The 26990-nt window shown below is 36.7% G+C and overlaps 2 protein-coding genes across 2 annotated transcripts; one reads left to right on the top strand and one right to left on the bottom strand.

The window, feature by feature from the left end:
• Positions 1-653: 653 nt before the first annotated feature.
• Positions 654-3137, top strand: LOC107037214 (UPF0547 protein C16orf87 homolog). The gene is made up of 3 exons (XM_015255636.2): positions 654-729; positions 793-978; positions 2030-3137. Exons 1-3 carry the CDS (start codon positions 673-675, stop codon positions 2258-2260), a joined length of 474 nt encoding a protein of 157 aa, XP_015111122.1. The 5' UTR covers positions 654-672; the 3' UTR covers positions 2261-3137.
• LOC107037185 (monocarboxylate transporter 13) lies at positions 2404-24839 on the bottom strand. Its single transcript, XM_015255592.2, has 6 exons — positions 24170-24839; positions 8074-8286; positions 7603-7729; positions 7290-7469; positions 6477-7014; positions 2404-5028 (listed from the first exon to the last, which is right to left on the bottom strand). The coding sequence occupies exons 1-6, from the start codon at positions 24309-24311 to the stop codon at positions 4381-4383; spliced, it is 1848 nt and encodes a 615-aa protein (XP_015111078.1). The 5' UTR covers positions 24312-24839; the 3' UTR covers positions 2404-4380.
• Positions 24840-26990: the final 2151 nt, after the last annotated feature.

Consider the following 26990-nt stretch of genomic DNA (forward strand, 5'->3'; position numbering starts at 1 on the left):
ATTCAATGAAATTTTTGTACGTAATTCTTCGTAATTCCAAAAATATTACACAACTAATTGTTAAATTTTCACACTGAGTGACGATACGATTAATTATTTGTTTCAATTTCAAATAAATAATTCATTCATTGTAAATCAATCAGTTCTCTGACAATGAGTACAAAAATCATTTATTCATTGAAATTTTGTACGTAATTCTTCGTAATTCCAAAAATATTGGAAAGAATTTATAAATAATAGAATAAAAATTATCATCACAACTAATTGTTAGATTTTCCCACTGAGTGACGAAACGATTAATTATTTGTTTAAATTTAAAATAAATAAATTTATTCAATAAAATTGTTTATTTTAAATAAATAATTTAAAGTAACCAATTTTATTGAACTTTATTTATTTAGTGTTTATTTTAAATCAATAAATTTATTCAATAAAATTGTTGTCCATAATTCTTCGTAATTCTTCCAATAATATTGGAAATAATTTATAAATAATCAAATAAAAATCATCATTACAATGAATTATTATATTTTCACACTGAGTGACGGTACGATTTAAAAATTTGAAAGACTCGCAGACTTCATTGGGTTCAGTTCTCATGAATTCCGAGGGTAAAAATCCAGATTTTAGGTTAACATCGGTGCGCAAATATATATATGCACTAGTGTCAGAATGAAAATGGCGAAAACCAAAACAATAAGCAAAGGATGTCCAAAGTGCGAGCAACAGGTAAATAAACTGTCATTTATATCATCTGAATCAAAATCATTGCATTGTTTCTATTGGATTAAGGTGCCCGTTGCGTGCAAGGCCTGTCCCTGTGGCCACTCTTTCTTCAATGCACGTCGTAATTCGATGAAGAGTCCACCCAGTCCTGACAGTGGAGTCATGAAAACTCGTAGAACGAACAGAATTAAACGACGAATTAATTACTACGATGCCCTGGAGTTTGATAAACAGACTCGTAAAAGTGCAAAGGTAATTTTTTTCATGCAGTCATTACCCCTTTCGTCATTATTTCTTTGTTCTAATTTTTTTCATTAATTTTTATGATTGATTGTCATTCTTTCAATATTTCCTTGGGACAATACGAGATAATTATTATACGCATAATTATTCTTTGTAATGTAAGATCTATTAAATCAGTGGTTTTTTGAAAAATTTAAATAGAAAGGCTCTCTCACATATTGATTTCTACTTTACTTCCTCTGGATTAAATATCTGAGTGTTCTATGCAACTTATTATAACTCAGAACTCAAAGAAAAACTTTAATATGTATTTTTCTAACTTTTTCAGCAGAATAAACCGAATGGTTTGAATGCTTCAACTAAACAGAAATGTAAAAGTTCGAATTACCTTTTCCATTTGAATTTTATGATGTTAACAGCTGACTGAATGTTATTTCTCTCTGTAGTCCAATTTTATATAACACTTTGTGTATAAAATATCAATCGCAAATTGGAGACTTTTTACTACTCATTTCGTTAAAAATAGAAAATACACCCAGAGAAATTTTTGCATTTCAATTGAATAGTCCTTTTTTTTAGAATTTTTCGATTCATTTCAATGAGAATGTTTCAAGTATACCAAATAAATAATTCGTTAATTCCACAGAAATTCTCTATCACAATCAAATAAACGATTTAATTAATCCCTTCTCTTGTAGTCAATCTAATCTTTATTTGGATAAAGATTTTTTAAAAATATTCTTAAAAAACTATTTATTTCATTCAAATAAACCATTTCTCTGGATCTCTATATTTCTGAGATGCATTTCTCAATTTCCCCTTTAGATTTTTCATAAAATTTTCTCCATCACGAAATTTTTTATCCATTTCGCAATTCTCCGTTCTATTCCCATTTTGTCCACAAATCTCTGAAGATCATAATTTGCAGTAAATAATCGTTCAAGCGCTTTCAAAATTCCCTCAAAATCCAATTTTAGGGGAAAAAATACTGAAAAAACTCTCCCTACAGTTCCTTATAAAAAACTAATCAGACAAATTAATTTATCCACCCCAAAAATAGATTCGCAGGGCAGCAGAAGCTGGCTCAGACCACGACTGCCGACAGTTGAACAAGAAAAGAAAGCGAAAAGGAAAGCCAAAAGGCAGACCACCTGGCAACGGTAGTGTAGGTGACGACGAGGACGATACTGAAGGTGTGAGTACTCTATCACCAGAAAAACAACTCACCTGCTCTCTGATACTCCAAGAGTTGAACAAAAAAATGGGCACTGTCGCCTGGAAGCCAACGTGATTCACCAAATTCAGGGGAAATAACTCAAAAAAATGAGTAAATTAACCCTGACATTCGTGAATTCAATAGTATCCATTTGGAAAATGTTCGTAGTCATGGGGTTAAACGTGTGCCATGTCCATTGCAAAAGGAAAAATCGTGAATAAGTGCAATGATTTATTGAATTGAATTATTTTCGATGAAAATACTGATCTCAACGTTACTGTGATTATTCAACAGTCAGTGGATATATTTTTCACTCTTTCTACTAATTTTCATCGATAAAGTTGATCTATTGATTGTGCAACTTATCGAACATATTTCAACAAATTTCATTCGTCAATTAATCTTTTTCTTCCACTCTATCGTCTTTTGTGCATGAAACTAGGAAATTAAGTGATTATTTACAATGAAAATAGTCATAATCTATGTGAATATCTTATCCGTTTATTCTCGGAATAAATCCTCGAATTATCACCATTCAAACAATTAATGAAGGGATGATGGATTAGTATTAAATAATATTCATCTCGTTTAATTTCAATGATCGATGATATAAAATAATTCTGCAAAATACTGTAGTTTATATTCTGCACCACAGCTGGATGGGGCATCGTTAAACAAAAATACTTGATCATTCATGGATAAATTCATTGGATCGATACCCTACATGGTCACTGAAGTCATTAAATTACAATATTTATGATCAAATATGCATCACCTTCGACTTGGTCCATTCATTTGAAACAATATATCCCTAATTAATTACATGTTAACATACTTTCATTCGTGCATGGACATCTCATTACATGTCGAAGAGATTACGATTATTTGTGAAACTTTTCTTCGTGGTATTTCAATCGTAAGGAAATATAGATTTACAAAAGTCAGAGTTTAATTATACAGTGGTACTTTGTGCTATAATATAAGTACTTCCCCTAACATTTTTCTCATTTTCGTTTGAAATCTTGACGCGTGCTCCTCTACATAGCATTTTTAATTAACAATTAATAAGGCAAGACATTATTTTTCCCACTTCATATCTTCATTTTTATCCCTCAAAGAGACTGAAGTGTTCTCTAATACATTTTAATGTTCTCGACATTTATCCACAGAATATACACAATTTGTTCTAGAAAGAAATTAAAAAAAAAATATATTTCTATGTAAAAATGCAACGGCTGAGAAAGGAAGAGACACTGGATTTCGTACTCAGGCTGGCTGACGGCAGTGAGGACATACGTCGTGAGCAATCTGTCATTCTTTTTCCACGCATACGAGACGATTCGATATTTATCCAGATGTGATAGGTTTACAAGTCAAATTAAATGTTTTTCCATTTTTGATTTATTGAGGGAAAAATGTCGAGTTTTTTACCTGAGAAACTCACTCAACATTTTTTTCCTCAAGTTTCGCGTTATCGAGGTAATTGAATATTCAGCAAGATGTTCGTCATTTCTTATTTATCACGTGATTTTAAAGAGTAATTCGTGGAGGAAAAGTTTAGAGGCTTCTGTTTTAGTTTAAATTTTTCAAGGAAAACATTTTCTAACATTTTCGCCGGAAATCATCGTTATCGAGATAATTAAGAATTCATCAAGACGACATATTGATCGATCTTGCTCGTAGCTGAGAAAATTCTCTAAAACAAAAGTTTTGTGATGTTTTCTCCTAAAATGACTCATTATCGAGATCATTGAATAAGAATGTGAATGACTGATTTGTCTGCAACCCACTTATCAATTTTCCGTTTCCCTTTCCAACGAATGACATCAATAGAAAATATCAGAAGACATTTACCATTTCTTCTCAATTCTCTGAACCCACAAAAAAAATTCTCCGAACAAAAGTTTTGTGATGGTTTCTCCTAATTACCCATTTACCTCCAAAACGAGTGATTTTGTAAGAAAACGTGAAAAGACACTCCCCATAAAATGACTCATTATCGAGATCATTCACTGAGAATATGAATAACTGATTTCTCTGCAACCCACTTATCAATTCTCCACTTCCCTTCTCAACGAACGACTTAAACAGAAAATATCAGAAGACCTTTACCATTTCTTTTCAGCTATCTCTCAACCCACGAAAAAGCCCCCAAAAAAATTGATCCTCCTCACTTCCCAAAGAAATCAAACCCCTCAAACTTTGCAAACTTCCCCATTACCCGCCTTCTCCAGCATCTGCTTCCGCCTGAGATAAGGCATGAAAGCCCAGAGTGAGGCCCCAGCCACCAAAATGATCCCCAGAGAGCTGAAAATCGGTGCATAATCCCTGATCTGTTCGAAGATAATTCCGCAGATGGGAGGTCCCACGAGCTGCAGCAAGCCATTAACGAAAAGTGAGATCCCATAGGAAGACGTCAGCTTCTCAGTCCCGAGCATGTCAGCCATGATAACAGCAGTGACCCCCACATAAATCCCCGACGACAGGCCAAAAACAGAGCACCAGAGGGACAGGTACCCATAGCTCTTCCCAATGGGCAGAATAGCCAGTGAGACACCAGAGACGAGCAGTCCCCCAACGAAATACCAGTGCTTGGGGATGAGTTTAGTGTCTGAGAGGGCAGACCCTCCGATTCTCCCAACAAGATCGAAGATGGAGACGAGGGAGAGGAGGTATCCAGCGGCTGCCTTGTCGAAACCAATGCTGATGGCGTAGACAGGCAGGAGAATCACGAAGTTTGTGTAGCTGACTGCATTCGTGCTGTTGGATATCAAGATGACGAGGTAGATTTGGTCCTTGAGGAGACTCACGTCGAAGAACTTGGGGGTCTCCTCCTTAGGCTTCTGCATTAATTGATTGATTGAGGTTTATCAACTGTACATTACATTATTCAAAATAAACTATGAAAGAGCCCATAATGGGACATTCAAGTATTACACTGAGAAAAAAAATTATTTTTGCCAAATATTCATCAACTTGAGAGAAGAATTTATTTTTTCAAAGTCGTACTTCCCCCCCCCCAGGTGAGCCTGATTAGGTTTCAATTATGACAATTATGTTGTTCTAGGGGATGACTATGTCGCACAGGATCTTGGATGAGCTCCTCTAATGATCATTCATTTTTCCTAATGTAACATATTGAGATCGATCAATACGTCGATTAGAATAATGTTAAGAGACATTCGGTCAACATGAATCATGGGAAAGAGGAATATTTCTCTTTCCTGCGATCCAGACATGAGTTCAGCTATGTAACCGTTAGGTTGGTGCTTAAATAAAAAAAAAGACATGAGCTCAGCAGTCAAACGGTGTCGTGAGCGATCACACAGTGCCACCTGAGTCCAGCTTCCCTTGAGGAAGCTGTTTGTTTAGGTCTGTATCAATGATGACACATGTCTGTGTCAGGGCGAATCGTGGGACTCCTTACGCTGTAATTTTGAGCTTTGAGCGTCTCTCTGAACTCCTTGGAGACCAGAGTACGATCGGGAGTGAAGCTGAACGTCCATCCCAGCTCCTCACTATTTCAATAACGCGTGTACCGAACCCCAATTCCAAACACTAGTGTATTTTAGTAAATAGTTCATTAGTCAATACATCTATAACTCATACCAGTTATGCCCAGTGTTTTGATACTTCAATAATCCTTCCTAATACCCCACTATTCTCGGAAGTGAGCGGATCCCCCGTAAGCGAAGCCGAAATAGTCGGACATAAGGGTATTAAGAATGTTCGACACCCTTTTAGCCAAAATTGACGTTGTTTTCATTTTTCTGGCAAATTATCGATGGGAGTGACGTGAAAAAATATAACGATTTTGTGGTTTGTCATTCTTTAATGGCTCACGAAGTTGCGTAGTGGTGCGATAATTTTCATGCGTTTTTTCTACAGTTTTGTGATTCTTTTTAAAAGTTTAGAGAAAACGCAGGAAAATGTTCGCACCACCTTAAAATTTCGTCAGTCATTAAATAATGACAAAACGCAAAAACGTTATATTTTTTCACGTCAATTCCATCATAAGTTTGCCAGAAAAATTAAAAAAACGTGAATTTTGGCAGAAAGGGTGTAGAACATCCTTAAGACGGCCCTTGGATACTCAGGAATATCCAGAAATAGCAACAGGAGCTATTTCACTAGAGTTAGATCGTCGAAAGGATTAATGCAGAAGACGATCTAACTCAAAACGTCACACTAAATTTTCCATTTTCTAAAGCCGCATATATATCTAAATAGATATTTGGCAAAAAGAATTTTTTCTCAGTGCAAAGCCCTCGACACGCCTGATTTATCTCACCTGGACAGTTTTCGCCGGTGATTTCCTGAAGGTATTCGATATTGCATTTAGAGTTAGGGTCGAAGCGTACTCAGGATTGAGAGCTGACAAGGTGCTGCCGTGGTAAGGTGTGCTGATGTAGTTGAAGGATGATGTGCTGGGGGATCGAGCTGCTGGTCGCCTCCTAGCTATTCCCCTCTCTGGAACAGCGTGGAGGGCCGGTGTGCTGTGCATCTGGGAGGATATCTCGCGACCTGTGGGCATACTGATCTTCCTGGTTCTACCCTGGGCCGGGGTGTTTCTGTAGTTCTCCAGGGCTACGCTGGATGCACTCTTTGGAACTATTGGATTCGATTTCTCGGTGTTGGGGATTATGAGGGTATTGTTGGCCTTCTTCTCGGGTTCCGGGGAGGTTACGTTGATGGGGACGCTTGCTTCCTCTTCGTCGTCGGGATCGGAGGTGGAGGGCACCCACTTCATGTGCTTCTCCACGGGGTCGTAGAGGAGAGCACTCGCCCACACGTTCAAGGTTATTCCTCCCATTATTAAAACTGCTCCTCTGTTAGGACAATAGGGAGTTTGCATGATTTTTTTTTCAATGTTTTCATCCCAAGGTTCGCCCTTGAATGATCAATTTTTCATTTATAAACATTAGAATTATTGCTCGTTAATGAATTTATGCGATTTTATTTTATTTTCCTTTCATTTCCGCCTTCACAATTAGATTAATTCAGTTTTATCCATTCGTATTCTTATTATATATTTTTTTTCCTAATTCACAAGTTACAACATTGAATGAAGAAGAATTATGTTGAATAATCGGGTATAATTTACCTGTATCCAAACTCATTCAACAGATAAGCCAGCAAAGGTGGTAGAAAAATGGATCCCAAGGCGCTGCCAGACATGCAGAGACCATTAGCAAGACCCCTGAGCCTCAGGAAGTACGAAGTAACGATGTAGACGGTGGGGGGAAATGATAATCCAGCTCCAATGCCCACGAAGGTTCCATAACTGTTGGCGACATTTTTCATGAATAAAGTAAAAAAAATCTAGACTAATTAGGCTGAAGGCGATGGCCAGTCGCACGCTTCTCGTGAGAAATTCCGTTAACAATAACTAATCTAGACTAAAATTGCCTCATTACCTGACACAGAGGAACAAAACAGAACTTGCGAAGTAACTGAGCATCATTCCAACAGCAGCGAAGGTTCCACCGATGAGGGTCACTGTTCTGTACGAGTACTTCACTGACAGAACACTGGACAGCGGACCTTTGAGGAAATAGACACTTCAATAAATCTCGAACGAGGTTTAATTTCAATTGAAGTGTTTTGATTGTTTTCGTCGTTTTATTCAAGGACACATCAAACATTTACAGCCTTTGCATGTAAAATAACAGGAGTATAATATTGAAAAAATTATCATTCAATAAAGAGGAAGGTTGAATCAATGAAAATCCGGTGAATGAATAAATTGAATTGGACTGAACTATAAACAAAATACAATGAAAAATGTTAAATTGATAAATTATCAATTATGAACTGCATTCAGATTTAATTTTCGTTTTGCTTTGTGTCTGTGGGTGGTTTATGTTGTTTATTTCTATTGATCATACCGAGCGAACTGTAGAGAAAGTAGCAGAGGGCTGGTATCCATGCTGCTGCTGCTGGTGATGCGTCAAAGACCTCGAGAAACTCGACAAAAAGTACTCCAAAGGACTTAATAGTTCCTGGTATGAGGACATTGACCATTACAGCTGCTATCAGGACGAGCCAGCCCCAGCCCCCGTCTGGTGGCACCAGCTCACCCTTTCCCCTCTCATCCTTAACTGAAATGAAATTGAGAAAACCTCGTGAGGAGATTCAATCAGGTCTAACGAGGGGAAGAACATCTATTCAATGAATTCCTCGCACAGAAGCTAGATAATCTGCAACAACTTTCTCTCTCTCCGAAAGGAAAAAAAACAATTCGGAGATTATCGGAGAATGTTTACCATCAAAATGAAATTGATAACCCACATTGATTGCAGAAGGTAATTGAAAGCAATCAGACGCTTGAACAATTGTTTTCACTCTTGGCAAGTACATTTTTATCGTAATCACGATTGTCCCAGATAGATGCCTACATAATTCGTAATTAAATAATGGCGTGTCGGTCGAAGCTGACACATTGCAGATCTGTTTTGAAACTTGTCGCTATTTCTTGAAGTAGATCGGGTATCATTCATGCCGAGGAGTGATAAGGGGGAGCGATAAACGCTCAGTGCCAGATAAAACACGTGGAATAGGGTAACTAGGGGGCTTTCCAAAGACCTGAATGTGATTATCTTGTACGCAATTATGCTAAACAGCAGTTAATTCATACAACCCAGTTATTTTTTATTCTATTCATCTTAATTTCGTGTTATTGATAGAGACAATCGCTTGCGGAAGAATGAAACATCTCTTTAATGCGAGAGTAATAATTTGTGCATTACAATTCCGTATAAATGTGATATTACTATCATCAAGGCCTCGGCGTATGCGTTTTATTGACTTCAGGGTCAATGCCAAGTGATAGTGGTTTGCGTAGTCGTCATTCAACCTCTCGATCTCGATGTCCCGTCTTTGTTAATCATCTTGCTCATTCCTATTTTTATTCAATTGATTAGTCCCTTCCGCAATTCTCAAGGCTTGTTAATCTTCTGAGTATTCCCGTTTAGTGAAGAGGATGATCAACGATATCCAGATGACAACAGCTGGCGAGATTCCCAATCCAAAATCATCTAATGTTTGCTTATTATTCTTGTGCGTCCGGAGAACGAACTTCTGGTAAACATTCTTGGTTTTTGTCATTCAGAACTTTGCGACCTTTAGTGATCCTTTCCGAGATCTAGCTTCTCTACTCTCAGTCGTCATTCAACTTCTCGATCTCGATGTCTCGTCTTTCTCTGTCTTCTATCTCTTCTAGTAGCTACTACACTATCATCCTGCACATTCTTATTTTCAATCAACTGATTAATCCCTTCCGCAATTCTCAAGGCTTGTTAATCTTTTGAATATTCCCGTTTACTGAGGAGGATGATCAATGATATCCAGATAACAACAGCTGGCAAGATTCCCAATCCAAAATCATCTAATGTTTGCTTATTATTCGTGAGCGTACGGAGGAAAAACTTCTGGTAGACATTCTTGGTTTTCGTCGTGCACAACTTGACGAACTTCAGTGATCCTCTCCGGCATCTAGCTTCTCTACTCCTCAGTCGTCCTTCAACCTTTCAATCTCGACGTCTCCTCTCCCTCCGTCTTCGATCTCTCCTAGTAGCCGCTCCACTATCATCTTGCTCATTCCTGTTTTCTGTAGGATTTCCAGACTCCTGATTGTTACCGTCCTGACGGTTTCTATTCCCCGTTGTCCCTTCATTCACCTCTTCAGCCACTTCCGGAATTCTTGAGGCCTGTAAATCTTCTGAGTATTCCCGTTTACTGAGGAGGATGATCAACGCTACAGCGCATCCAAATATACCAATAGCCTTAGAAGCTGTGTCCCAAAGGAATCCATTAAAGCAGAGGCAGAATTCTCTGTACAACATCCAGATGACAACACCTGCCAAGATTCCCAATCCAAGATCATCTAAGGTTTGCTTATTATTCTTGTACGTCCGGAGGATGAACTTCTTGTACACATTCTTGGTTTTCCTTGTGCACAACTTTGCGACCTTCAGTGATGCTCTTCGACATCTAGCTAGTCTAGAGATAGGAGGATTCTCTGAGTTTTTCGAGTCGTCGGAGGACGACGGCTTGTTCTTCTCACCGGGTCCACAGGACCTGCATCGTCGCTGCATTTTTGCATGTTAGGTTCTGCACTTCTCGGGGATGACGTCGTTGCGCTGCTGGTGGGTGTCTTCTGTAGAGGAATTGGGAGAACTTAATGAGTGGATGAGTGAATTGGGGAACAGATGAGTGGGTATTACTCAACCTTGATGAAGGGATGATGCTTTTATGAAGATTCTGCAATTGTACTGGGGATTCTCGTGGATTCTTGCTGCTTCGTTTGAGGGTGAGGTCTCCCGAGAAGAGTCTGGTGGGATTGAAGGGGATTTGGGGGTGAATTTTTTGGAGTTTCAGCGAGCCTTTTGGCTTTTACCTCTTCTCGTCGATGGCTTGAGAGAGTTCCTAGGTTTATCTCCGCCATTTGGGTTATTGCGGCTGCAGCACCCTCGAGACGGCTGAGAGCATTCTTCACTAGACCTGGAATTTTCAGAAATCTTGGACGCTTCAGAATCCCATGGGGACTTTTTCGCCTCCAGCAGCAGCTTACAACACTCCTCAAATTCCGGTTTCAGGGTTGAACTTAGTGGATACTTCGCATCAGGGTTTACAGAGTTTTGGTCATGTACATTGTGGGTTGATATGTATTTCGGAACATCGGGATTTGCGTTTTGATTTTGGTCGAATAAGTAGACAACCCCGAGAAATGCGATGAGAAGGAGTAGGAAGAGGGACAAGAAAACTTTCATTACCCTTGATTTATGGTTTGGTTTTGAACACTGGAAATTTTGAGTTTGGCGATCGAAATGGGGGATTATTAGAGCTGTCAGATTAATAAGTGAAGGTATTGAAGGGGAAGAACTTCAGAGCAAGCATATACAGATATTATTTTTCAGATTTTTACCATGTTTAGAAATCTGAAAAAAATAGAAAGTTTGCTTTTGGAGGAATTTAATCATCAGAATTTTACCAGAAATCTATTTCATGCACAAAAAATAAGCTTTCCTAAAGTTTAAGCAATTTCAATCATTTATTCATAAACAACAAATGTTTAAAGAAATAATAATATTGTGCATAATGTTATTTGAATGACGCTGAATATTCATAATTTTTTTCAAATTATTCTCACGCAATTCAATTGACAAATTTGATGATTGAAAATGGTTAAATCTACAGTATAGTCTGTACCAAACTGTAAAAGATATTTCCATATCCTTGAATTAACAAAAATTAATAGCCGTTCGCCCAACGGTTCATGCGACCATAGGAGAATAAATTTTCTTCAAACATAAAGTTTCATTTGGTAAATATTTTTAAATAAAGCCAAATAATTACAGTCGAATTTCTCCAATCCCTAATGAATAATCCCCGTCACTCATGGATAACAACCACCGGAAGAATATTAAAACCTAATTAACTGTCAGAACAATCCCCATTGTCTATAAATCCCCTCTTTAAACGCCCCTCAAACAATGCGATCCCACTATTTTCCAGACCCAAAGGTATCAATAAAAAAAGGCTCGGTCATCCATAAATATTCCCTCAATATCGATCACCGGAACTGTTATACCGAAGGTGAACGTCTGACCTACGAGACAGTATGGGGACGATTCATCATTGCCATGACGTCACCGTCACCAAACTACTGCCGCAGTCTTTGCTCTCTTTCTCTCCACTCGTCTTCCAATACGTCATCATTTATATTCCACATTATTGGCACTTGTAAGCCTGCACTCTGTCATTTGACAAATCCACAGGTAATGAAAACTGCTCAATGGACAGTAAATGGGATTAGAAAATTCTTATCGTGTGTTTATCACTCCTGTAAATAATGAATGAGTCTTCCTTCAAACGTTCTTTGTTTTTATGATTCATATAATCCTCAAGGTCTCGAGCATTCGCAATATTGTCTGAGAATTTCAGAGACTGCGCGGGATCAATCATCGCGAAAATCGAGAAAAACAAGAGCAACTGTTTCCTTGTTTCTTGTGAACACGTGAGGTATTTCTCCACAGCTTGAAAAATGAACAAAGAAGTTATGTTGCGTCTAATAATACGTTGGGGAAGCCACACCCAGAGAAATGTTTTTTTTTATTAAATAAAGTGTGTGTTTTATTCACTTTTATTTGCGTTTCTATTCACATCAAGGGAATAGTCTTTGAAATATAAACAAAAGTTTTCTTGGCCTCAACAAAGACTTCGTTAATTAGAAATAAAATCATTGTTTAGACAGCGAAAAAAACGAGTTTACGAACACGTCATCATTTTTTTATTTGGATGAAATGAGTTATTTGGTTCTAATAGAGAAATTATTTAATTCAAACTTCTTCATGCGCATGAATCCGTAAGTTACAAAATTACAAATGTTCAATGAAAATTTTGTTGAAGCTTATGGAATAATTCTAAAGTATTGTTTTATTTGATTAAAATGTGGTGCAGTTTGAGTTTCTTTTTCAGTAAAGCAATTCGTCACAGGGAATTGAGGAGAAACTTCTATTTGTCTTTTTATTCACATCAAATAAATATTTATTTATTTATCCATATGCATACCCTCTCGGGTCTTTGCATTTTGTTCCCTTTCCCTTAATATTAACCCCAGGTAGACATCAAATAAATAGTCTTTGAAATATAAACAAAAATTTTCTTGGCCTGAACAAAGACTTCATCATTAGTTAAAAATAAAACCATTGTTTAGACAGCGAAAAAAAATAATTTACGAACACGTAATAATTTTTTTTACTTGGATGAAAGCAGTTGTTCATCTGCTTCTGATCGAGAAATAATTTAATTCAAATTTTTTCGTGACAGAATCCATAAGTTTATGAATTTTCAACGAAAATATTGTAGAAATTTATGGAATAACTTGAAATTATAGTTTTATTTGATTAAAATGTGGTGCAGTCTGAGTTTTTTTTTCAGTACTGAAATTTCCCTTCTTTATGCCCCAGGGAATTAGAGAAGAACGAAGGAGAAGCGAGACTAAAGGGGAGGTCTGCGGGAGACAGCGATATTTCTATGAGCCAGAGAAAATTTCCGCTGTTGCAGCTCCCCTGGGGTCTTTTTCCAAGAATTCTCGAGAGTATTGAGAAAAGAGGAGAACAGCCACATAAAAAATATTTTAAAATTGAGTGAAGGCCCTCGGGCAATGCCAACACTCTGGCGACAAATTCCGTTGAAAATGAATAAATATTTCTAATATATTTCGTTCTCGAAGGGCCATTTAATTGCTGTTATCAGAGTCTCGTTAGGGCATTTTTGACGAAAAGAACACTAATCATCCCACGTGATCCCTCGTAATTAGGGAGACAGAGGACACGGAGAGTGAATAATTGAAGCCAGCATGACTCCCAATTTCATTCGAGTGAGTCTACAGCAATTATGTCATTCGGCCTTGTTTTCCTAGTATCAATTGAAGAAACCTTTGAGATGATATTAGTGGCTATTATCACTCACTTCGTTTACAGCTGGATAAACGTTTATGGAGCAGTTAGATACGAAAAGGTTCATCAAGGCACTTTGTCGTTTAAACATTTTTGAATTTTTATTGTCATTAGTTTTTATTGATAAAATCAGAAAAGCTGGTGTCTCTACTTTATCTGCGAATTCAAGCCAAGTTTGAACTTTTATATCATTTTACAATTTCGTAAAAAAGATTGAATTGATCGCTATCAAAAAAACATCTAAATTTCGTGAACAACTCGTAATTTTTGAGAGCGACGTTCCATTCGATTTAAGAGTAAGCGAAACCCCTGCGTTTATATCAATCTTTAGAATTGTGTTTTCTCCTGCAATTATAATTCATTTATAATTCAATTATAATTCATTAAACTACTTCATTGACTCAATAATGCGATAATCGAGTCGATAAAGTAATTTCATAGATAGAAATCAATAATTGTAGGAGAAAACACAATTCTAAGATTTGATGTAGACAAAGGGGTTCCGTCTCTCCTTAAGGGGGCAAAATGCAGGGGAGTTGAAATTTTGAAATCACTGGATGACGAGAATTTCAAATAAAAATGTGAATGTTTAGCAGCAAGTCACGCGAAATTTCTGGTGAATAAATTCTAGAATATATTTCTAGAAAAAAAATTAATTCTTTAAAAAAAAAACCGCAACTGTAAATCTCCTGAATTTTCTTGATTTATATTCATTTTCACGGATTTAAAATACTTTTATCAATGTAAATACATATTTTTCGTAATTTTCAAAAAAAAATTTGGAGTGAAAATAAATTGTGAATGTTTTAATAACGAAATTTCGCGAAATTTCCGCCAAAAAAATTTTACGGTCAAAATTCAATTTCTCTGGGAAACTGTAGATCCATCTTAGAATATTCAGCGTAATTTATTATTATTCCAGAACAATATCACGAAATTGTGAGAAGAATTTGGAATGAAAATAAATTGTGAATGTTTTAATAACGAAATTTCGGGAAATTTCTGCCAAAAATTTTTCACGGTCAAAATTCAATTTCTCTGGGAAACTGTAGATCCATTTTAGAATATTCAGCATAATTTATTATTATTCCAGAACAATATCACGAAATTGTGAGAAGACACTTTTTTTTAAGAATTAAACAAAACCGTAACTGTAAATCTCGATGCATTTTGTTTATGAGCTGTAAAAGTCTTTCTTTCCCAAGGAGAAAAGCTAGAAGAAGTTGTTTCGAGGTAATTCGATTCAATGGAGTGCACCAGCCATGAAGGGTATAGCCTGTGAAACGTGAAATGCTCATGTTCCAACGACTTCATCCTCAATGAACACTTTGATATGTAGAATGAAATCTATATGAAATCTCGACGACATCGGGGAGAAAATTTCCTACGAATAGTTCATACCAAATTCAATCTCCCTTGTGATGCATTGCGCAAGGCATTTAGAACACACGGTAATGATGAATCACATGGCTTTGTGATGCCAAAAGTTATTAGTGGAGACATTGTGTCTGCTTGATCCATAGTTAAGCGTTCATAGTTAAGGTTCATGCATTAAGCGTGCCGCAACATTTTAAGTAAGCGGATAGAATGCCATAAATTACGCTATTCCGAAGGCACTGGGGAATTATTTTATACCCAGTGAATAAATATAAACTTCGCGTGCGCGACGATTACTCTGGGTCATAGATGCTTAGATACACGCGTACACAAGAGATTAATCGCACGCGGCGATGAATCCAGAGTGGGAGGAATTTAAAATAACGGGTTTGTCTTGCCAAATGACTCTTCTTTCCCCGAATGATGACACGAGGATTGACTTTCAGCAGATTCGATGGTTAAATAACTGGGGATATTGTCGTTCGATACTTTTGTACAGAGAATTTTCTTTTTTTGAATTATAAATATTGCGAACAATTGTAATTACAATTACAATTAGCCCTGGGATAATACGGAATGTAAACAATTCTTGTTTGATGACAGGATGACGGGGAAATTCTGACAAAATGGGGAAAAACAGTCGGTCTTAAACGAAGTCGAAAAATGGTTTCGCTAGTGGAAATTTTGGGATAGAATTTTGGATAGACTTTTAAAAATTTTGCAGCAAGTGACATTTCACCTGAAATTTCCGAGAATTTTCGCAGTGAAAAGTCACAATTTGATGGGAAAATCTATGGAAGCTGTGAATTTCAGATCAACTATTCCATGAAAATATGCAGAAATCAGGAAAATTCAGAAAAATGCATTGCAGTTACTGAATATTCATGTTTCTATTGAATATTCAAGTCAGTTAAGAAATTATTGTTTTCCTACTGCGGAATAAATTGAAAGTCCATTGAAATTTCAACCAATTCCGTCATTGAGAATCTACCGCGAATCCACGGTAAAATTTCCCGTGGAGCGTGCGAATAGACACTGACAATTTCATCAATTTTTTCATGAAATTTCCAGTTGTTTCCGACCATGTTTCTTCTTCTACTTGAAGCTACAAAAAATTCTTTCTATTGTTCAATGATCATTATCCAAAGAATTAATTTCACGTGCACCTTTCCCTGTCCTTCAAAAAACCCCTGAGACCCCTTAAGGAACATCGCTCTCCTCAATCACTGAAAAAAATTCCCCGTGCACTTTGTCACCAGCAGGAAAAACACCGAGACGAATAATGCCCATAATTGCATAATTCAACTCGACAGTAATAAAAAATATTGGTAAAACAGAACCGGTTTATTGTTCCTCCAACCCTCGCCATCAATTTCGATGAAGTGATACGTCCTTGCTCCTACCAACTGTTTGCTAAACCGGTTGCTCACACTTCGGGCCATTTAACGCCTCGATCAATGTCTTGTGAACATGGTACCTCCTTTGTTAGAAGATCGAGACACCGTATAACGGGTTTTAGAGATGAGACATCAGTGGACCAGCTCAGTCGTTCGGCTTTTTTATGATTTTATTCTGTTTTTGCTTCTGAATGGAAGCATTTTTATCGTTCAAATTTAAGTTTTAGATTTGTCGTGTTATATCGACCCATTAATCTCCAAAAAGTCTGAAAATGTAATAAAGTTTTTCTTCAATTGTTCGCTAATGAATGGACGGAATTGAATCTTTTTTTTCTAATGAAGGTATTGTTAAGCCCTATCGATCGCCATTAATTAAAATTTAATTCATCGATGAATGTTTTAATTTTTTAATTTTTCGAAAATCGGTTGTCCCACGATAATTTAAAAAAATGCGCTGAATTGATTGAATGTTGGCTTTAAAAATTTGTTTGAATGGCCCTTTGACCGAGCTCCAAGATGAAGGCGATAGCAATAATCGTTATTTTGATTTATTCGAAAATTTCCAAAAATTTTGTATTTTTTGAAAATCAGAATTCCGGGGATATCTTCGACTGCATTAAAACAAACATTTTAAGCCATTAAGTCGAAGTTCAAAGATGATTAAGACAGCTATATTGGTTGATTTAATTTTGATGACGATTGGTAACAATTTTGAATTTTTATTGAATTTCCCTGAACGTGGGCCTTCTGATGGTTTCGTCAAATGGGATGATTCAACTTCATTCAAGTATGTGTGAATAAAATTTTTCTATTAACATTTTATCGAAGGGCTGAGGGGAGAGACAGAACCGTAAAAAAGACAGTCGGTTGTATAGAAGAAAGAGATATAAGTATAATGATGATGATAACATTCAACTAATTAGAAAATCTGACAAAATTAGTTGAAAATAATTAAATTTAATAAAATGAAATCAGTAGCAAAGTGGTAAAATGGCTTAAGTCGATTCTCCCAGTTGAGTTTTTGAGGAATATTTCCGAATCTAAGGGAGATAACGAAATTTTCGTTATAACATTTGTTGTAGCACTCAATCGGCTCTACGAAAAAGGTTATAACAAAAATTTTGCTATCTCCCTTAGATTCCGAGATATTCAATGAAAAGAGGTCAATGGTCAAAATTGACTTGTAGCGGTTGACCATTTCGCTACAGAAATAAACAATGAATTATACATGATCGAAGGAAATGATGCCCAAAATAACCACTCGGAAGTATACACGAGCGATTTCTCACTGGTTTTCGGTGGGAATTTCCTCCTGAAAAATGTACAATGATTTCGTTGCAGAAACGAGCGGATGTTGGATATACGTCATGGACACGTCGAGTGATATTTCGAGTGAGATATTCGGGGGCAGTATCTGGTGGATGACGCAATGACCGGTGGCCGTCTGCCAAGCTTCGATTCCAGATATTTTCATGTGGATTTTTCAACGTTAAGTGCAAGCCCAACTCGCATTGTCCGGATTAATTTACGAGTTGAGGTGCTTTCGGAGGCGATAATGATAACAGAACATTGCACTCGTCGTCAAAAATTTCCATGGAGACTGATTATTGCGGAACGTTTATCGTGTTTTGGCAAAATGTCTGGTCGCATATCCAAAATAAACATTTTCATTATTTTTTGGAGGCCATCGGTCCTGGATGATGTGTGGAACGACCTAGGGGACGCTCTTCCGAGGAACAAGGAGGTCAAGATCGCCTCGAGGACGTGCTCGTTCGTGAGGGAACGTGGAATACAATACTAATGGACAAGAATTTACATGTGCTGACTAAATACATCGGCACGACTGAACATTTTTGGCCTAATTTTGCGGTATACACCGTTGCAATTATTGTGCATTGTAGTTTTATTTGAGTTTCAGGGAATTTCGTAATTGAAAATTCATAATTTGATGAAAAAGTCAATGGAATCGGTAAATTTCAGGTCAATTATTCCTTGAAAATTAGAAATAAAAAAAATTCAGATAATATTTTTCTTAAATTTTCAATTAATTCAAAATTTGATGAAAAAGTCAATGGAATCAGTAAATTTCTGGTCAATTATTCCTTGAAAATTACTAGAAATAAAAAAATTATGATAATATTCTTCTTAAATTTCCAATTAATCGTTAATTCAGCGCAATTTGGTACTGAAAATTCATCCTTTGATTGGCAATTCAAATAAGTTGAGGATTCTCATGTTTTTGCTGCTTAAAAATTCGCAATTTCATTGAATTTTTTACTGAAAGGTGGAGTTTCATGTTTGTCCCCCCTAAATCAAATTCAATGTCACTCTCCTGAAAATTACCAGTCCGTGAAATTTCATTTTTTTTTAAAGTTTATGGATTGTACAAAGGTCTTCGCGGAAGATCGAAGTTGTCTCTACACTTCCGCGCTACGAAGTTTGATTTACAATCAACAGAAGAAGTTTATTCAATCGTTTTTTCCATTCATCTATTAAATGGTATGAAACACCGTTATTTTATGTAAATTAATTTTATAATAAATGCAATTTATGGGCTGTTAAGTATTAAAAACTACTGCATCATCAATTCGAAAGGAGAAGCCTCTCAATTTTGATAGAATTCTGGGTTATTTGTTGATATTCATGGCGTCTCGTTAAAAAATGGATTCTTTATTCAGTGCTAAATTCGCTCTATATATCTTTGCTCTAAGTATGGCACCAGGGGTTTTCTGGATAGATGCAAAAACTGAAGGCTCTAACATTGAACTCAAGGCTAACATCGATCCGTGCGAAAATCGAGTGCATGAGGAAAAAATGCTGAATGCTGGGAATTCAATTCCCAGAAAAATCACCAAATTGTAGGCATTTCATTATTTTTTTTAATTCAAGGATCAAATGTACGTGAATTTTCAGGATTATGAGGCTGAATCCGATTCGAGGTTGATTTGTCTATGCCAGTCCCTATTTATCTTGGAAATTCAACCAAATAGACGGGTTTATTGCTAAACGAACATTAATTTAACAGTCCTTGTGAAAATTGAAAACTAGCCATTCAAAAATTTTGAATTCCATTGAATTTTCATTGAAATTTCCTGATATTTTTCCCCCTAGAGTGAATTAAATGCCGTTCTTCTGAAAATAACTACTAAACTGTCCTTAAAATCGATAAGATAAAATGAAAAATTCTTTCCGAGGCAATTTCACTCCCCAATACCTTCCAATTCCGGAATTTAAACTGCCATCCCCATCAATGTTCATAAACCCGTGCTAGATCCAATCGCGAGATTAAACCCCGGCCATTAGCTCCAAAAATAAAACAATATGAAACCTCAATTTTCCTTCGACATTCTCGAATTTTGAATTTTCGTGTAATTACTCCATGAATATTGCTACCAGTCAGGAAAATTTACGCCATTATATCCCTGGGTTTTCAATTAATTAAAAATTCAGCTCAGGTTGCTACTGAATATCCGTGACTTGATAGAAAATTCAACTGACTTAAAAAAGAATTTCCAGTGAAATTCCCTGATTTTTTTTAGAGAAAAATAATTCTTACTTTCATTTCTGGTATTTAAACTCCCATTCCCACATTAATGTTCATAAACCCCAGCTAGCTCCAATCACGAGCTTAACGGCCTGCCATCAACTCCAAAAATAAAAAATAAACCCGCAATTTTCCTTTGACATTCTCCAATTAAAACTTCAATTTTCCCGAAACTCGAAAACTACCGAACCCTCCACTTTAATTGAATACCTGGGTATCGAAGCAGGTCACTGCGGTATAATCATGCAGTCGATATTTGCGTTCCCCAAAGCCCAGGGAAAAGGGAGGTTCACTGGAGTGCTGAATAAATTGGTTGAGTTAACTCGAAAAAGCACAGGGAAAATAGGGATTCACCTCACTCACGCACACCTACTAATTTCAGGATTGCATCCATCGTAATTTCACTATTTCACATTTACGTTCAATTGATTGAGTTCATGCGAAAAATCGCAGTGCAAATAGGCATTCCCATGCACACGTACTAATTTCACGATTGCATTCATCATAATTTTTCCATTCCATTAAAAAATGGGATTGACACGCGAATGGATTAAAATTGTGTCGATCATCCGAAAGGATCTGCCTCTCCATTGACTTCACTCAATCAATCTGTCCCATTTCGATTTAACTGATTGAGTTCATGCGAAAAATCTCAGTGCCAATAGGCTTTCTCATGCACACGTGCTAATTTCATGATTTCATGAATCGTAATTTCCCTATTCCATTAAAAAATGGGATTGACATGGGACAGGATTAAAATTCAGTAGCGAAGCGGTAAACCGAGTTAAGTCAATTTTGTCTATTGACCAGTTTTTGACGAATATCTCGGAATCTAATAGAGATAGAAAAATTTTTGTTAGGATATTTTTTGTAGAGCCACTTGAGAGTTATAAAAAAGTTCATAGGAAAAATTTTGTTATCTCTTTTAGATTCCCAGATATTCATCAAAATTTGGCCAAAAGTCAAAATCGACTTAACCCGGTTTACCGCTTCGCTACTGAATTGTGTCGATCCTCCGAAAGGATTTCCCTCTCCATTGACTTCACTCAACCAATCCGTCCCATTTACTTTCTATCCCACTATTTACCTCCACTGGTCTGTGTGATTTCATTCCCATTGTCATTTTCTCTCTTCACCTTTGATTTCCTCTTACGTATATCAGTTACAGGGGAAGGGGCATAGCTGGGGCAGACGGATCGTTATTGCGTGGCTATCGAACGACACAGACCTTCCGAAAAAAGGTAACAATGCGATATGTCAATGATAAATTCAAGGGGAACATTTCTCCTTCACGAATTACGTCTATTATCAATGAAAATATGACAGAAACTCATCCACAATTTTTTATCACCGGATGAATCCCGAGGGAAATTATCAATGGATCGAAGTATTTTCTGGTGCTTCAATTGAATTCAGTGAATTCGGGGGAAATCCACTGGCATATTTGCGGATTATTTTTTGTATTTTTATCGTTCACTCGATTTTTCACTGGTTAAATTACCCGCCAGATGGCGCTGATCGAGTTTGCGCGGAGACACGTGGTTGAACATTCGATATTTTAACCCCTCGGAGATGATAACAACTAGATGGGTTGTTACCCCGAACGACCGAGGGGCGGGGCACACGAGACTCTGGGGGTCGGTGAACCCTGACATGACCTTGGGTAATACTTGGGGTGAATAAAAATTTTGTTATTGATGTTATTGAGGCAAATAACTCTACGTTCGTGCAGCTAAGGCGAACACACCATTAGTCTAATATTTCTATCGAAATGAGCGTGACGACGCGGTTATTTAAATTCGATATCAGAGCGTAAAACCTTCAGAATTGGAATTCACTTATATTAATCGTGGTAATTACTGCTTTTTAATAAACGCTATCGAAGACGCGCTCCTCGCGCCTGACTACTTGATGGATTTTGTATGATTCATCGCGTTTATTATTTACGTTGATTGGAATCAATATGTTCTTTCATGCATACGAATTTCTGTACGCTGAAGGAAAAACGACAAAGTCCTCAAACAAGTCTTACTTGTGCCAAGAAAATAGTTTTTTTGAAAATTATCAAAAAAGGATTTTTTTGCGCCAAACATGCAGAGTCCGCCGTTTTTTAGTTGTTCAAAAAAAATTGCGTTCTCTGTACACGCAAGAAATGTCATTTCTAGCACTACTCCTTCGTTATTCGATACTCCCATACGTATTTTGATCCCGAAAAATCTTTGTTTTATGCGAAACAAGGGATAGTAGTTTTTCGTTTCGACTGTCTAATAATCACAGACAAGAAATGAACCCTTAAATGAAACAATAATAATGATATGATAGCAATCTTGTAACTTAGGGATAAAATATTTGTTGACAAATTTTCCTCTATATGAGATATTTTCATCCTGATAAGGCACCGTCTGGTATGAATTATCCGCCTCTTGAGCCAAATATTTCGTTGCTGTCGAAAGCAGAACAATTATTCACGTTTGAGACTTTCAAATTCGAACCAAACAAATTCTTTTTTGGCAGTTTTCAACTAGCGATTTTGTTGGCCCAAACAAGACTTGTTTGACAACGCTGTTTTTCTCTCAGTCTACTAATTTTCTGACAGACTTGATGATGAAAATAATTTAGAGTTGTTGACGGATCGACCGCCTCGGATCAGGCGATTGCATAAAGTAAATTATACATTATTGTTTGATAATAATTATAAAACTTGTTATTGATATTTTAAACATATTCTTCAACAGACGTGTGTTTGAACTCTGGGGATTTTTAGAACAGGCTAGATTGTCTTGGATAACACTGAATTCAACCACTTTAATTTCTTATCATCAGCAACTGCTGATTTTATAATCTATAGAGTGTACTCGCCTCGGGGAAAAATTCATAAGCAAGTGCGAGTGATGACACAAAGAGTTGAATTTCGTAAACAAGTCAATCGAATCATTCCGGATATACCAGGAAAATAACTCAGTACGTTGCAACCCAATAATCCGCAATCATTATCGCAAAAATTGCAATAGTTTTGAACATTTTTCATTTATCACACATTGATAAATACTGGAATTTTCGTTCAAAAATTGCGATGAACAAAGAATTTTTATCCAAACCCGCAAGCGCTCAAACTTTTTCAATTTTTTTTTCAACTGATGGACGGAGTTATTTTCCTCGTGTTAGTAAACAGATTAATCCGCCAATCTGAGTTGATAGACAATATGCACTGAATGCAGGCGTTACCCTGCGGTTACATGGGACACAAGGTTTTAAATATCTACGTTATTTGCTTGGGTACCCCCAGATTTCCCTCAGCCATTGGATTCAGTTTGTTTTTTACATTGCCCGATATTTTTAGGGGCTAGTGGGGCAAAATGAACATTTCAAACATTTTTCAAAATGTTTGTTACTCAGGTGCACTCTTCAAGGAAAACAAAAATTATTGCTTTTCATAAAAAGGAATAATTTCCTTAATAGGAATAATTTGTTTTTTCCTATTAAATAAGACTTTGAGATTGAAATAAAAATATGAGTGCCTGTTTTACCCCTTCGTCTCCGCATTTTCTCTGGAGTCTTTTAGTAGGTGAATCATGAATTTGAAAATAAATCACAAAAATAAGTGGATGAGAAAATAATTGTTCATTTCATTTCGTCGAGGCTCCTGCAACTAATTGTTCTCAATTATCAAAAATGTTGGTTTCCTGTTCCCCTCTCACTGTAAATAATTACAGAATTTTCCTCGAACCCAAAAAATTAAATTTTCGGAAAATGAATAAATATTCTCAAGGGTAATTTCGCCACAGATTTTACTCTCCGCATGCAAAATTTCCCCCAATCTCTAGACATTTAACCGAAAATTACCTGTTAATTTAACATTTCCACAGAGATCCTCCCTCTTATACCTAATATTTTTACATTGTCCTTAATTTTTTTTCCTCATTTTTGGAGTCTTTAAACACTTTAATTATAAATTTGAAAATAAATCCTGAGAGCCCATATATAAGAAAATAACTGTTTATTCCATTTCGCCAAAGTTCCTGCAACTAATTGTTCTCGATTATCAAAAATGTTGGTTTCCTGTTCTCTCTAAAAAATTACAGAATTTTCGTCGAACCCAAAAAAATTAAATTTTCGGAAAATGAATAAACATCCTCAAGGGATAATTTCCTCACAGATTTATCTCTCCGCATGAAAAATCCGTGAGCATTTAATGGAAAATTACCTGTGACTTTGGCATTTCCATTGAGCTCCTCCCTCCTCCTAATCTCCTTCTTAGAAATGGCCCTGTACTCCCCCTTTCCATCCTTATCCCTCCCAAACTTGATGTTGATTCCATTATCCTGATCCTTCTCCTCACTCAGCATGTTTCAACCAAAAATACCCACACGACCCGTAAAAATTATGAACCCAACAACTTCACAGAAACCCAACGAAAAATATAAAAATCTAAAAAAATGCATAAAATAATCTCTTCAGTATTGGCATTGATATTGAATCCAATCGTCGTCATTAGCTTCCTCGGAGTTCATAGACTCCTTGCGGCAGCTCTCGCACCTTTTTCTCCTTTGATGGCAACACAAACGCCCCGGACCGTACATAGACCCGGTATTCTCAAAATCAAATAGCTTATCCAAAACTTGCGGTGAACCCCACAATTCAACTGAGCGGCTCCGAAATTCAATTGGAGCCTTCACTGCGCAAGAACAAGTATTTAGAACGATTTTTCCTTTGTTACGATGTGACAAAGTCCAGTTCAACGCGTCACTTCCACCGGAGAAAAACCTCGTTGTGTTGGTGCTGGGGTTTTCTTTTCTTTTTTAACGAATGTGAGAGATGATAAAAAAAAGAATGTTTCTTGCGCGCGTGGTGCCCAGCAAACGGAGCTGTGGCGCACTGAGGATCACGGAACGGCCGATCAGCTGTGTGCGGACTCGTGGGGGCGAGAACCCTTCGTCCCCACTCCTTGCCGCTGGCCCCCCCACCACTGGCGCTCCCATATGTTGGGTGCAACACTGGTTTTTACGGCGAGAACCGAGGTGCATCGTCAGGGAGATGATGTTTATTTTAAAAAATGAATTTATTGGTCAACTTCCGCGTTCTTGGAGCTGCTTGGTGGGTCAATAAATTTGTCGAAATTCGGACGAGCCGGAATTTTTATTCGGGTCATTGGCGCTCTACCTGCATTCGCATTATTCGCCGGGTCGCGTAATTCGGGTGCATGAGAAGGGAATTGGGGATTATTTTTTACATTGGGTGTTTCGAGATTTTTGGGGTGTATTTGAAGCTAAATTTGATACATAAAACAGAGTTCTATTTTTTATTTTCAAAGTCCGGTTGTTTCTGGAATTCAGAACAGATTTTTTTGTTGAAGAAGGGATATTGTCAATTCTGTGTTCTTGGAATTGTTTATTGGGTGAATGAAATTGTAAAAATTGACGCAAGGCGGAATTTCTATTCAGGTCATTCAGGTTCTGCCAACAGTTGCGTTATTATTATAATTCGGATGCATGGATTGTATTCAGGATTATTTTCTGAATTTCAATCGTTTATGCATACGAATATTTTTTTATCTAGAAATATGTCAATTCCTGGATTTCTACGTACAGGAATTGTAATGGAGAATGAAATTTCTCGGTTCAAGAATAGAACATACTTTTAGAAAAAAATTGAAATTTTATGGAGAGCTTGGTAGCAATTTTCAGGAGAGATATTGAATTTGATTTAGACGGAAAAAATAATGAAATTTCAAATTTCATTAAAAATCTAATGAACTCCAAATTTTTTAGCGACAGGACGACAAATTCTGTCGCTAATTCCCCATTTTACATGAATGTTCAGCGTCACATGAGGTTGAATTATCGTTCTCTTGAAAATTCAAGCATTAAATTGATTAAATTGATTGATTGTATTAATTTTCGTTGAATAATTGACCCAAAATTCACAATTTCCGTCGATTTATCATCAAATTGTGAATTTCCAACTATCCAATTCCCTAAAATTTCAAAGAAGTGAAGAAGTTTTTCCCAAATTCTCTTATTGATGCTAATATTCTCACATCAACAACACACTGATAGACTGATTCATTTATTCCAAACGAGAGTCGTTACCTATTAAGGGGAGACGGAACCCCTTTGTCTACATGAAATCTTAGAATTGTGTTTTCTTCTACAATCATTAATTTCTATCTATGAAATTACTTTATCGACTCGATTATCACATTGTTGAGTCAATGAAGTAGTTTAATGAATAAAAAATAATAATTGCAGGAGAAAACACAAATTTAAGTGACGATATCGAAATTTTTCACAAGAGATTCAGATAAAAATTACGGAACGCTCTGGAAAAATTCCGTGACAGTTCCGTAAAATTTTCTACAACCACATTTCGCTCCGGAATTACGGGAAAGATACGTAATTTTTATTGAATATTTCTCTCCGTGAAGATTCATATAAACGCAGGGGTTCCCCGTTTCCCCTTAACGAACGGTAGAGTTGAGTATGACCAAATGAATATTCGTTAATAGTCAACGAATGGTTCACTTGAAAAGTGAAAATCGAGTCAAACAAGGCTCCTCAACTGTGCATTTGTTAACTATCAACGAATGAACATTTGGTGAGACCGAATAGACCCTCGTCTCCGACCCAATCCATTCGTTAACAATAACTAATCCTTTCTACCAGTCCTCGTAAAATACCATCAATTCAACGGTTTCCACATTCGTCACTCTCCAGCCGAAAACTTTCTAAATCAATTACAATATGCGTCACTCGAAAATGCTTCCCCCCACGTTCCTTTGACCCGAGCATTGACCATTTCCCCCATTCGAGCTTTAATTTCCCACTGCCGCACGCTCTATTCATTCCCGGAATCTTCGATAAATGAATAACCAAGAAAGTATCCAGTGTGGATGTAACCGAGAAGTGGAAAATTTTCCCGTTGTCGTATACGAATTGTTATTCGATGCTGAACGGATCGAATTTCCGCGTCATGTTTGTGAGTAGTTTTGACGCTCCATGCGGTATGTCATTGCCACTATATTTCGA

This window comes from Diachasma alloeum, unplaced genomic scaffold (assembly GCF_001412515.2).
Source record: "Diachasma alloeum isolate Michigan unplaced genomic scaffold, Dall2.0 Dall_scaffold_00177, whole genome shotgun sequence".
NCBI lineage: Eukaryota > Metazoa > Arthropoda > Insecta > Hymenoptera > Braconidae > Diachasma > Diachasma alloeum.